Here is a 13,684-nt window from a genome sequence, read left to right as displayed (position 1 = left end):
GGCTCACTGCAACCTCTGCCTCCCGGGTTCAAGCGATTCTCCTGCCTCAGCCTCCTGAGTAGCTGGGATTATAGGTGCCCGCCACCACGCCCGGCTAATTTTTTGTATTCTCAGTAGAGATGGGGTTTCACCATGTTGGCCAGGCTGGTCTCGAACTCTTGACCTCAGGTGATCTGCCCACCTTGGCCTCCCGAAGTGCTAGGATTACAGGCGTGAGCCACCGCGCCCAGCCCCGATATATATATTTTTAAGATATGCAAGTTACAGTATGTATGATCTTGAACTCTCCCCAGAATTTCATACTGATGATGTTAGGGCAGTAGTTATCAATGAGGGGTGACATTTGGCAATGACTAGAAACAGTTTTGGTTGTCAGAGAGAGAGAGAGAGAGAGTGTGTGTGTGTGTGTGTGTGTGTGTGTGTGTCTGGTATGTAGGGGTCAGGGATGCTGCTATACATCCCACAGTGCATAGGACAACCACCCCATGAAAAAATGTCAATAAAGCCACTTGGAGGACCCCTCTGTTAGACTGAGCCCCCCAAAATGCTTCTAAAATCCTGGCATATAGCTAACTAGAAGAATTCACAGCGTAAAAGTAAAAAGCTGGTCTGGCTAAAGCTTTGGGGCCTACTTGAATCCAAGCTTTATCCTGGGGTGGGGGTTGGTGGTAAAAGTCAAGGGGGACCCTTCTTCGCCTTTGCCGGCCCTGGCCATCCCTCTCATTTTCACATAGACATGCCACCTGTTTTCTGCCTTATACTGTCTCACCATCTAGTGGTCACCTGAAATATCAATTCATCTTCACCATCTTTGGGCCCTTCTAGAGCCAGTCATTTAAAAATTCCCATGTTGGGGGGCAGTGGGCAAAAGGAACCCCCTGAATGACGTCAATGATTTAATTAATAAGTGAATTCAGCATCTTGAAGGCTCTAGTAGAGCCACAGAAAGAGCAGCTATAAGGAATTAGGATGGACACTTCCTAAGATTTCGAAAGCCCATGAAGGCCAAAAAAAAAATCAAGGGGCTGATTATAAATAAGGTCTGTCTTTTGAAAAGAGAAACCCACAAGGCTTTCTGCTTAAATCCCTCGGACACAGATGTTACATAACCATAGATTTTAAAAAAGGTATCTATTTAAAAGGATGTGTTCAAGTGGTCTCAGTAATGTAAGTACCTATATACTTCCTAAATAACACTATCTATTCTTGACAGGTTTCCTGTTTTCATTTTTTTCAATTGGACCACCAGCTACTACAACTCTAGAAAAATGGAGGCACAGATATGTGGGTCCCAGAGCCCTGGGGGAGCTGGAATGGATACTTGCTAACACACGGGACACGAGATTCTCTTTCCTTTGGAAGGGTCCTGTCACGGCCCTTCTTGGGTTCTGGACTGTCCTACAATGTCTGACTTCAGTTTCTGTGGATCATGATAAGCATTACTCATTTTTTCCCCCTCAAATATCCCACAGCTTCAAACTTACCTGAATGCAGGTTCCCTGTAAAAATACCATCATGTAATTTGCACATTAGCAATCAGTTTGATGAATGGCAAAATTGTTCAAATGGAAAAGAGGAGAGAGATAGTGTGGTCTTTTGATGAAGGGGGAGAGGCAAGAGCCTGATAAATCAGAAGAGAGAGGTGAGGCTCTTGCAGCCCAGGTCTTAATTTCCTTGTAAGAATCAATGCTCACTCAGTGGTGATACTGAGCTTGTGAAAGCTCAACTGTGACACTCTTTAGAAAGTAGTACAGAGATTTTTTTCCTTCCCATTATCAACTCATTAAAGGAAGTTAAAAGTACTTACTCTGTCCCACACACAGTGTGTGTGTGACAATGTCGGAAACATTGACTGACTCATAATAAATTTGAGATTGGATAACAATTTATACTACCTTTATACCTCTCTCCTCGCCCCAAATTGAATCATTAAAAAACATTTAGTAAGATCGAATGTGCAGTTCTGTGGGCAGAACTCCACAAGTCAAAATACTCCTGAATTTAAATACTCCTGAGGTTTAACAAATTACTCTGCAATGCAATTTGGGATTTTACTCTAAGGAAGTACAACAGAGGCACACTCCCTTAATTTCCATTGCCCTGTCACAGATCAGTTGCCTAACATTCTTCCCTTAGCATAGCTCCCAATTGTTGCATGTAGAAAAGTGCTCCACTGATTCTAACTGGAAAGGTGTGTGCCTCATGTGTGCTCAAAGAGCATGTGACGATCAACATAATGAAAAGTCAAACATTGTTTTGTTGTGTTGTTCCCTACCTCTTTCTTGGAGGTCTCTTCATCTTCAATTCCCATGAGCTGGCCTGGTTCACCATCTGGCTGTTGGAAAGGAAACTAAACACATTTTCTTTTCTTTTTTTTGATGTGTAATAACCATAGAACAATCCAAGCTCAGGTCCTTGAGCTCAGCGTTGGTATTGAGTTGATTTATAGTTAGGAGCTAATCAAAACAGAAGGGGGAGCTGGATAGGCAGGGGTGACAGGTGACACTTTTACAGGACAAGTCAAAAAGTAAGTTATCTCCTCATCTCTCTCTGGCACACCATTCACCTGAGAGTGACTTCACACAATTATAAATGTGGCAAGGTGGCATTCGTCTACTTCTTGAGTTGATCTTTATTTACAAAATGTAAACAAAGAATGAACTCTGAAAGGTGGAGACAGAAAGACAGAATGAGATGGCTGGCACTTTTAGAACTTACATGTTAATAGTCTAATGGGAAATGCAAAAAACAGAAAAACAAAGACACAAACAAACAAAAAAAAACCCAGCAACAACAGAAAACTAACCAAACCCAAAACCTCACTTGGAGCAGGGAGAAAAAAAAAAACCTAGGAGGAAAAGTAAATTTCTAAAATTAAAAGTCGAGGCTTGGTATGGTGGCTCACACCTGTAATCTCAGCACTTTGGGAGGCCAAGGTGGGCAGATCACCTGAGGTCAGGAGTTCAAGACCAGCCTGGCCAACATGGTGAAATCCCATCTCTACTAAAAAATACGAAAGTTAGCTGGGCATGCTGGCAGGCACCTGTAATCCCAGCTACTGGGGAGGCTGAGACAGGAGAATCGCTTGAACCCAGGAGGCAGAGGTTGCAGTCAGCCGAGATCATGCCACTATACTCCAGCTTGGGTGACAGAGTGAGACCCTGTCTCAAAAAACAAAAAACAACAAAAAGAACCCAAAAAACCCAAAACATTTTTGGGGTACTTATATGTGCCAAGCACTGGGTTGAGCATGTTACCCTTTAAAAAAGACTCTAGATTTCTCAAATTGTAACTTTGCTTCTAGTAGCTGGCCCTCTTTTGGGGGGAATTAAGAAAAAAAGGCCAGGTGCCGTGGCTCACACCTGTAATCCCAGCACTTTGGGTGGCCGAGGCGGGCAGATCATCTGAGGTCAGGAGTTCGAGACCCGCCTGACCAACATGGTGAAACCCCATCTCTACAAAAAATACAAAATTAGTGGGGCGTGGTGGTGCATGCCTGTAATCCCAGCTACTCGGGAGGCTGAGGCAGGAGAATCGCTTGAACCCAGGAGGCGGAGGTTGCAGTGAGATGAGATTGCACCACTGCACTCCAGCCTGCGCAACAAGAGCAAAACTCCATCTCAAAAAAAAAAAAAAAAAAAGAATATATCCTCTTTTTGAAATACCTCTCCTCTCCTTTGTTCAGGGGCTTCTTTCCCCCAATTTGTATTCGTGCCTTCCTTCCAGTCTCTAAATTGTATAAAGGCCACTTAGGACTTGCAGACTCTTCAGCAGAACTCCCAAAGAGAGGCTCAGATCCATTCTCCTCTTCCTTCCTAAAGAGAACATGATCTTATGCTTAGGGTGACCACAGGCCAGAACAGGAATCTGATGGGAACAAAAGCTCCATTCAGTCTAATGTAATGAAATCTGTGAAGGTGCGTGTTAGGGCCAGAGTCTCCTAGTCCCTATTCCAAGGGGTCAGAGATGGTCAATTAGGCTGCCCAATGCTTTTAGTTCCCTCCGTTGACTTGTTTTAATTGATGGTGAGGACCTTGTGACATCAATTGGCCCTGTCCCTTCTCTCTTGAAAATTGCTACTCCTCCTGAGAAATTTGATTTTTAAATGGGCAAATGGCATGAGTGCGTTTGAGAGGAACCTCACATTTGCTACTACAGGTAAAAGAAACCAAGAAGTGTAGAAATGAATTGTTGTTCGCTACTGATGTGTCTCCTGAGAGTTATTTAGAGGCATTTGAAGAGCCACAGTTTTGCTGGGGTTGGGAGTAAGTTTTATTTGGAGGAAAAACTAACTCTAAAAAGAAGAAGGAGCATGGCTGGCATTGGGAATTTCAAATCTAGGTTACCTTCTCTAAAAATTAATTTATTTTTTGCTTAATACTAACCTTCCTGGCTGGGCGCGGTGGCTCATGCCTGTAATCCCAGCACTTTGGGAGGCCAAGGTGGGCAGATCACCCGAGGTCAGGATTTCCAGACCATCCTGGCCAACATGGTGAAACCCCATCTCTACTAAAAATACAAAAAAATTATCCAGGTGTGGTGGTGCACATCTGTAATCCCAGCTATTCGAGAGGCTGAGGCAGGAGAATCGCTTGAACTGGGAGGCAGAAGTTGCAGTGAGCCGAGATAGTACCACTGCACTCCAGCCTGGGTGACAGAGTGAGACTCCATCTTAAAAACAACAACAACAACAACTAACCTTCCTGCATAAAAGTCAAAGGTGATTTCTAAGACCACACACTGACGCTTGCTAAATGGAAATTAGCCTGGACTAGAAGTAAGGCATACTTAAAAAAAAAAATCACTACGAAGACTATGGAGCAGAGTTATTTTGATAAGATCATGAGATCCAGACCAGGATTCTAAACATTCTAACACTGTACTTATAATAGAGCTATGCAGAAAAGTAACTGCATTTTATTATTATAATGATTAATTATTATTTAGTGGAAACCTAAACAAGAAGAAAAGCTTTAGACCCTGCAAAAAAACAAAACAAAACACAACAAAAAACAAAAAACTTTAAAGAAAACCTGCATTAAAAAAAAAAAGGAAAACAGTAGCCCAACAAACTGCAATGTTGCAATGCTGGCAGATGAGTTAAAGCAAATATGTAAATGAAATATTACCAAAGCAATGACAGCCATCTCCGAAATGGGAGAGCTCATGTTTCATGTGTACTCAATGGATATTTATAACCAGGGATCTGTGAGTTTTGCTATAATTCAGAAAGTAGCAGACTACTCGACACGTGTCATTTGGCAAGGGATTTTAAGAGCACATAGTATACTTAGAATAATGATGCTTTACATTTAAATAATGCTTTATAGCTTATCATCACATTTCTGGTAAGCATTATCTTATCTGAATTTGAAATTTGAGATCCTTTACCTACCTTGCAGTCTTTGAGTAAAAGTGCCTTATGGCCGGGCGCGATGGCTCATGCCTGTAATCCCAGAACTTTGGGAGGCTGAGGCGGGTGGATCACGAGGTCAGGAGTTTGAGACCAGCCTGACCAACATAGTGAAACCCCATCTCTACTAAAAATACAAAAATTAGCCGGGCATGGTGCATGCACCTGTAATCCTAGCTACTCAGGAGGCTGAGGCAGGAGAATCGCTGAACCCAGGATGCAGAGGTTGCAGTGAGCCAAAATCACACCATCGCACTTCAGCCTGGGCGACAGAGCGAGACTCCTTCTCAAAAAAAAAAAAAAAAAAAAAAAAAAGTGCCTGATATTTAACCTCTGAGCTTTTGGTTTATTTGCCTATGAAATGGGGCTCTATCACATTTTTATTGCCCAGGACTGTTTCAAGAGACAAATATGACTAGATGAAAGGCTTTAAAAAATGTAAAATGTGGCCAGGCACAGTGGCTCACGCCTGTAATCCCAGCACTTTGGGAGGCTGGGTAGATCACCTGAGGCCAGGAGTTCGAGACCAGCTTGACCAACATGGTGAAACCCCATCTCTACTAAAAATACAAACAATTAGCCAGGCATGGTGGCACACGCTTGTAATCCCAGCTACTCTGGAGACTGAGGCAGGTGAATTGCTTGAACCTGGGAGGCAGAGGTTGCAGTGAGCAGAAATCCTGCCATTGCACTCCAGCCTGGGTGACAGAGGGAGACTTTGTTTCAAACCAAACAAACAAAAAATGTAATCAGAATGTGTTATTATTATTATTATTATTATTGCTGGTTACTAATCATATTGAGAGCAGTGAGATTTTCCTTTTCAAGTTAGGAGGATACATACAGTAAAGGGATGATCCCCAATTCTTTTTGCTTAAAACCAGTTTTCCATGGTAAATAATGTGAGTAAATTTTAAACATTAATCTACCTATATGGGAAACATTTTTTTGAGAGAAATCTTTAAGAATTAAAACCAAGGTAGAATTTCAGACTTTGAGAAGCATGAATCTTACTAGGAGACTGAAAAAAGAAAATAATAAATCTATCTGGACTCCAAAATTTTGTGACCTGATAAGCCACGTCCTTCCCACCACACCAAAAGCTCAGTGGAGGCATTGAGAATACAAAAACATGGCTGTATGTTAAAAAAAAGAGAGAGAGAGAGAGAAAAAAGAAAAATAAAAAGGTGCTTCTGCAAGACGGAATACAATGCATCACTGTTGCACTTGGTGGCATAAATAATCAATACAATTGTGATTCACTGTATAAATAAAGCATCATAGCAGAATAGCCATTATTATATATAGCATTTGCCTGCACAATTTTAATAAATGTGGCAGATACTAAGAAACTCTGATCTATTAGCCCCCTTCAGTTCTTAAGGAGGAAATCATACCTAAATGAAGTTTTAAAAAATGTTTAAGCCACCAAAATTATTTTAAAATGTAACAGAAACATGGAAAGTCTATCGGTGGATAGTGTTGAGTAAGAAAAAGGCTTCTTTAAAAAGAACTCTTTAGATATTTTAGAATTTTAATCGTATTACTGATTTCTATCTATCTTTCTCTCTCTCTCTGTCTTTGATTTCTTAAGATTCCCTGTAATGAGATTAAATTGTCCCGGCAATAAAAACAGAAAGGATAAGCACATGAACATACATTTTTTCAAGCAACAGATGAATCTGCATGTCACAAATTAGCAACCATATCAAAGGACGGCCATTTGATCTGCATTTTCAGTGGTAGGGATGTATGGATGTCTTGTTTTATATGTTGGGACTAGAAAGTTAGTAAAAAGTCCTACATGTAAGTCCTCATCCTTCCTCCTCTCCCTGTCCCCCATCAATAATTCAGGTCCAGAAGAGGTACATCACCTCTGCAAAAGGAAGCCTGGTCAAAAACTGTAGCCTGCTTTGACAAACTACAGTGGTACAGTTGCAGCTAGCAGCTAACACTGGCTATCATATTTCAGGCTTATGTTAGACATGGCCCATGGTTTACCAGCCTACCTTCTGGACTATGCTGTATCCAAAGGTGTTTGGCCACCAGCACCTGAGAACAAAGCCAGGACAAGGTGCAAGGTGACCCTAGCAAATTTCCTTTTCTTAAAGCTAATTTTTACTCCTGGTGACAAAATAAGGGGAGACAAAGGAAACTTCTAATATTCTTAAGACTGCTCCCAAATATGGACAGTTTGCTGCAGGATTGATGGCTGCACGATCTATGGTATAAGTCTCCAGTCCTGATGTAAGTGGACTGTGTCTCCTCCACCCCCCACCCCAGGAAGAATAGAAGACTCAAATCGTGGTGCAAAAGCATTCCTTAGTGGAGATCTGCTAGGAAAGCTTCATTTCACAAAGGAGGCAACTGAGGCCCCACATGTAAGGCACATCACCAATTTGACAATTAGGGGTCAGGTACACGCTGTCACTTGGGTCTCCTGTCTGTACGCATTTGTGTCCTCCCACTCCCAATTTACAGGTTTGCTTCCCAGAGCTGTGCTTGGAATATTGAAATGGGTCTGTTATGGCAAAATCAGTTGTCTGAAGGGAAACCAGTGCATTGTCATTTAATGTGCTTTAGTGTAGTTGAGACATTTGAAATTTAAAACAACTACCATATTATATGTTTTTGGGTAAATGATAATGTCATGATCTACCTGGATGGGCATACATAAAATGATCCTCACATTTAAAATTGTGATTTGTGAGAGCCACATCACAATAGCACAGTTATATGCCAATAATGCCATTAATAAAAAACCATCACACATTCTAACATATTTAACAAATGTAGCGCAGCCTTAAAAACTGTGATCTTGAAATCCCTTGAAAGGTCTTAGAGAAAGTCTTAGAGAATAAAATGTAAAAATTAAGCTTGTGAAGTTTGTTTGGAAGTTTTCATTTAAACCACATATTCAGACCATTGCTAATTGATGCTTTGATTAAATATGGCAAAAATAGTTAATGCCCCAGATTTGAAGTTAAGAAGTCTTGGGGGGCGGGGGGAGGGTGGGGAACTGGGAATGGCCAGGGAAAGACTGGGAGATGCAGGAGAGGGTCTTGCTGTGGGGTGAGGAGGGGGATCCTGGAGAGGGGAGGGCACCAAGAGGTGGGGAAATGTGAGCAGAGGAGGAGGGGGAAGGTAGAAGGCCACCAAAATACCCTCCTGATGAGAATATCATGATTTTTAACTTCTGTAATCAAAATACCTTTATATATTTTTTGTATCCAGAGCCAATTTGCAGAAAACCTTACCTTTGACAAGCCTCTTTGCCCCCAGCTAAAGCTGCTTGAAAAAATTTACACGCAAACATTTACTTGTTTTCACAAGTCATATTCAAGGTTTTGCCATACTTTTTCCACACACTTCAAATACACTCAGAGCATTTTTTGAAAACTTTTATTTTAGTTGCATTTCAAACACAAAGGTGACATTCCACTCACAACACATAACCCCCATCTTTTTAAACCAAGCCCCTCCTACTGTACTCTTTGTAAAAATGATTGGCTTACCTCGGGCTCTTCGCTAGGAAGAAAAATTATTTCATATTTTTTAAACACAGCCACGCCCACCCCCTTGGAACCAGCCCCCACGTGGTTTGGGATCCGGACTTGCCTACAGCAGGTTGTGTTTCCCCTTTCCCCCATCCCCCGACCAGGCGAGCTGTGTGTGTGCAGAATACCGAACTGATGTGTGCAGCCCCGGGCGCCTCAGATACCTGTGTGTCTGGTTTTTCAACTGTAAAGGCGGGAGGGTTTGGCGAACGAATGAGAAGTGAGGAAACGCTTAGCGCAAAAGGAAAAAGAGAGAAAGACATACAGGAACAAGGTTACCGAGGCCGGCGAAAAGCGATCCCCCGCTCCCCCAGGCCAGGGGCCCCGCTTATTTCCCGGGAGGCCCCGCCACCTTCCCCGCGTGTCTTCCGCACGGCTCGCCGCAGAGCGCCCGGGCGCAGGTACCACCAGAGTGTGCGAACACTGAAAGTTTTTTGCCCGGGCCATGGCGCAAACCACAACACAGCCCGTTCCCAAGTACAAGTACACAGTCGGCGGCTAATTTGGGGGTGCCGGGATAGGAACAGGGGACACTTGAGCGTATCATGCACAGGCGAACACAGAATATGGACACCAACACACACCAACGACAAGCTGTCTGAGTCCAAGCAGCCGTGCCAGGCGAGGCGGGGGCGCGCCTTCCCCAATGACCCCAGCCCACCGTGGACCCCACCAGCCTAGCCAGGGGAGCCCCGGGGCCCCAGGGCCCCGGGGCCCCTCCCCGGCAGTTCCTGGCTCACCTGAAGCCCCTGCCTCTCCAGCTTACGGTTGCTGGCGCTGGCCTGTCCAGCCGGAAACGACCCTCAGTGTCGCTCGGCACCACTTTTCTCCCTGGAGGGCATATACTTCGGCCACCCGAATCCTCCCAAGATCCCCTCCCGCTCCCAGGGCAAAGTTAGGGTCCCTCCCTGGAACTTTCTAGCAAGTTCTTCCCGCCTTTGGCTGGACCCCCTCCTCCCACTGCCGAGCCCCGAGCCCCACCAGGCAGCCCTGCCACCCCTTCCCCGGTTCCCCGGCGGCCCTGCTGCCCGCAGGCAGAGTCCGCCGCATTACCTAGAAGCAGCAGGCGGTGCGTACACATGTAGCCCATCTTTTCGTCCTGGAGTTGTTTGTCGATGAGCTTACTGCGTTTCTTCTCTGCGCGCTTCTGGGCCCGCTTCTCCAGGGCTTCTTTGCGCATCTGTCTGCGCTTCTCCGCCAGGGGTACCTTCTTGACCTTGAAAAAGCGCGAGGCTTTGGGCTGGGGACTCTCAGATCGACCGAAGCAGCCCCCGAAGGCTTGCACGAGGAAGTTGCGGAGTAAGTTGCGCTGGGGCTTTCGGCGGCGGCGATTTCGCCGATGCTGAAACCAGCGGAAGCATCCGGAGGTCCCATCGTCGGACTCGTCTCCGCTGGAGTCATCGTCGCTGCTGGCCGCCCCTTCATCGTAGTACCCGCGGCGGCCGCGGCTGCTCTCGGACTTGCCCCGCCAGGCAGACGCGCGAGTAGGCCGCGGAGTAGGCGGATCGGCAGCCTGGATCTCGGGGCTGGGGGGTCTGAGATGGATCTTGCGTCTGGCCCCGGAGGCAGGGGCTGCGGAGGCCGCCCGGCGGACTTGGGCTGCCCGGGTGGCAGAAGCGGCTGGGGCAGTGGGAGCCCCTGCGTCTGGCGCAGCTGGGGCGACAGGGGCTGCCCGGGTCTCAGCAGCCGCAGGGGCGGCGGGAGCCTCAGGGGCCGCCCCGGAGTCGGGATCGGCTGGGGCGTCAGGGGCCGCCCCGGAGTCGGCATCGGCTGGGGCGTCAGGGGCCGCCCCGGAGTCGGGATCGGCTGGGGCGTCAGGGGCCGCCCCGGAGTCGGGATCGGCTGGGGCGTCAGGGGCCGCCCCGGAGTCGGGATCGGCTGGGGCGTCAGGGGCCGCCCCGGAGTCGGGATCGGCTGGGGCGTCAGGGGCCGCCCCGGAGTCGGGATCGGCTGGGGCGGCAGGGGCTGCCCCGGAGTCGGGATCGGCTGGGGCTGCCCCGGAGTCAGGATCGGCTGGTGCTGTCCCGGAGTCGGGATCTTCTGGGGCTGCCCCGGAGTCAGGATCGGCTGGGGCTGCAGGGGCTGCCCTGGCAGCGGTATCCGCTGAGGCTGCCCCAGCGGCGGCATCCGCTGAGGCTGCCCCGGCGGCAGGGGATCCGTACCCCGGAGAGGGGACTTTTCCTCCCTCCGCGGCATCAGCGGCTTCTTCCATCTCTGCTGCTTCTTCCTCAACTGGGGGTCTCTCTGCTCGCTCTCTCTTATCTGGGGCTCCGGAGACCTTGATGGGCGGGCCGTCAAGCGCGATTGGGGGGCTGTCCATGTTGACGGGAGTGTCGTCGACCCCAGCGGGGGCGCTGCCAATCTCGAGCGGGGGTCCGGAGATCTCCATCCAGGGGCTGCTGCCCGTGAAGTTAGAAGGAGGTCTGACAGCCTCTCGGGATGGGCTGCCGATGGCGCCTGGGACCCAGAGGGGAGGCGCGTTCGCGGCGGGAGTGAGGCGGACCGCACTCGAGGCCGCGACTGCCGCGAACTGGCCGCTGCCGTCGACTTGTGCGATAACTCCGGAAAGCCCCGGGGGTGGGCTGTCGTCTCCAAATCCTTCTCCATCAAGCTCAAATGGCATAGTCTCCTCAGGGGGAGGGCTGTAGCCTCCTCTGGAGTCAGCCTTTGCAGGCCCGAAGGCTTGGGGCTCCTCGGGAGGAGCTCCGGGGACCCCTGCAGCACCTGGGCCTCCTGGAGCAAGGTCTGGGACCTGTGAGAGAAGTTGACTGCAGCTTCTCTGGGCAGGCTGGTCAAACTCAAAGGGCATAGCTTCTTCTGGTGGAGGGCTGTATCCTCCCAGGCCTGGTCTGGCACCACTGAAGGCTCCGGGCTCCATGAGTGCTGGGCCGAAGGCCTCAAGGCCTGCATGGGCCCCACTGGGGAATCCAGGCTGCTCCAGTGTAGGCCAGAAGCTTCCCAAGCTGGTCTGTTCAACCTCGAAGGGCATTGCTTCCTCAGGAGGTGGGCTGTAGCTTCCATGGGCTCCAGCTTCCCTGAATGCCGGGTTGAGGACCTGAAAGTTGGGTCTGGAGACCTCTGGGGGTCCACAGACCTCGCCGTCATTCTCGATGGGGATGGGCTCGTTGTGAGGCGGTTCGGTCTCCATCTCTTCGGCTGGGCTAGGCCCAGCACCGGGGGCAGCTGCCCCTGGGGCCTCCAAAGGTGGTTGCTCGGGCTGTTCCCCGATTTCAGGGGGGATATCGCGTTGTCCTGACATATGATTGCCGTCGAGGCAGTTGCGCACGCCCATAACACGGTGGCGGCCTCTCAAAATAAGTTTGGGGCTCCGTAAGACGGAGCACCCAACCGAACTAGGGTGAAAAAATTATTACTACTATTTTTAAATCAAAGTACCAGCTGGAAAGTTCACCAGCCTCACTTTCCAACCCTTGTGAGGTTGGGGGGTTCAAGGCCTGGAACCCTAGACTGAGGCTGAAGCAACTCAATTGTTGCTGGTGGAATCTTGGCTCCTTCCTGGCCACTTTTTATGCCCCCAGGCTGCCCCCCAGCCCCTCTTCCTTGGTCTGTCCTTATGCCCTCCTTTCTCTTTCTTTTTGCTCCAGGCCAGTCCCGCCTGCTTGGATCTGACGAGCGTGCCGATTCGGTCCGAAAATCGCCAGTAGCGCTCTCTCTCTGCCACCAGAGGACGCCGGTTCCAGTGCCGAGCTGGCTCCGGCTCCAGGAGCCTGCTCCTGGCGCCAGGGGCCCGAGACTTTGGGTAAGGGGGCTGATGAGCGCAGGCCTCGCAGGGACGTTTTGGCTCCTTCCACTCCTCTCCCTGACTGATTTGGAGTCTTTCTCCTCGCTTCTCTGCTGGCCAGAGAAAGCGCTCCTGCGTTGCGGGACACGTGACGCAAGACGTGGGCCTCGGGACGCTGGAGTACAGGAGCTGAAACCCGCCCTCCCCAACCCAACCTACTCCTCAGGGGAGGGGGGACTGAAGAAGGATTTCATCACCCCAGGATACCCCTGAAACTCTGAGTCATAGCCCCCAGCCTCCAGGCAGCCCCGGATCTCAAGCCCCTAGTCCGGAGCGCAAGGCTTTTGGTGCCTGGGAAGGGGCGCAGGCACGCGTGGGGATGCGACAGGTGGTCGTGAGCCCACCAGAGACACAGAGAGAGGCGAGGGAGAGGGGATGCCGAGTATGCGAGCACGCAATTTGTTTTTAAATGCCTTGGGTGTACTTTTTGCTGCTTTTGTTTGTCACTTGCTGAGGTTGGCTCCGGTAAAGCACGTTAACAGCCCCCACCCCCATCACACTCTAGGGGTCTCCGCTGTGGTCCACAGCGGCGCAAGCAGGGTGCTCCCTTGTTTATGTGGATGGTGACGCAGGGGAATAAGAAGGTCTCGGGTGCGTACCACCAAGAGCAAAGCCCCCTAGGGAGTAGCTGCGGCGGCACCGAGAGAGGGGTGGGGGGCGTGCTGCGCAGAGGGGGACCTCACAAAGCGGCCTCAGAGTTTCGCAGGTCCTGCTGTTCTAGGGAAGGGTTAAAGGGGATTTTGGTTGGGGTTTAATGCCGGTTTAGGGTGGTTTCGAGACTGGACAACGCTGTGCGCACTGAACCCACAGATAAATACCATGCCGCGCGGCAACCGGAGCTGAGGTGCGCTGCTCGCTGCTTCGGGCACCGGCCGCAGCGCCGGTCAGTCAGCCCCTTTAGCCCCACTACAG

The 13,684-nt window shown here is 49.2% G+C and overlaps 2 protein-coding genes across 8 annotated transcripts in view; both read right to left on the bottom strand.

The window, feature by feature from the left end:
• The window catches only part of LOC129021438 (neuroendocrine secretory protein 55), a 55,804-nt gene that overhangs the window by 30,409 nt on the left and 11,711 nt on the right, over positions 1 to 13,684 (bottom strand). The gene's annotated exons all lie outside the window — the stretch shown is intronic.
• Positions 1 to 13,684, bottom strand: part of GNAS (GNAS complex locus) — a 70,599-nt gene that overhangs the window by 45,852 nt on the left and 11,063 nt on the right. For 2 of the 7 annotated variants that reach the window (XM_054466808.1, XM_054466809.1), the window contains exon 1: positions 10,024 to 12,262. The exons of 4 other annotated variants lie outside the window; for them this stretch is intronic. In XM_054466808.1, coding sequence (XP_054322783.1) covers positions 10,024 to 12,262 — 2,239 coding nt within the window. Of the gene's footprint in view, positions 1 to 9,710; positions 9,802 to 10,023; positions 12,263 to 13,684 lie in introns of those variants that run through there. One more of the 7 variants, XM_054466811.1, reaches the window with a different exon arrangement.

Source organism: Pongo pygmaeus, chromosome 21 (assembly GCF_028885625.2).
Source record: "Pongo pygmaeus isolate AG05252 chromosome 21, NHGRI_mPonPyg2-v2.0_pri, whole genome shotgun sequence".
NCBI classification, from domain to species: Eukaryota; Metazoa; Chordata; class Mammalia; order Primates; family Hominidae; genus Pongo; species Pongo pygmaeus.
Note: the sequence above shows the minus strand (reverse complement) of the source record. Positions and strands in the feature narration are given on the sequence as shown.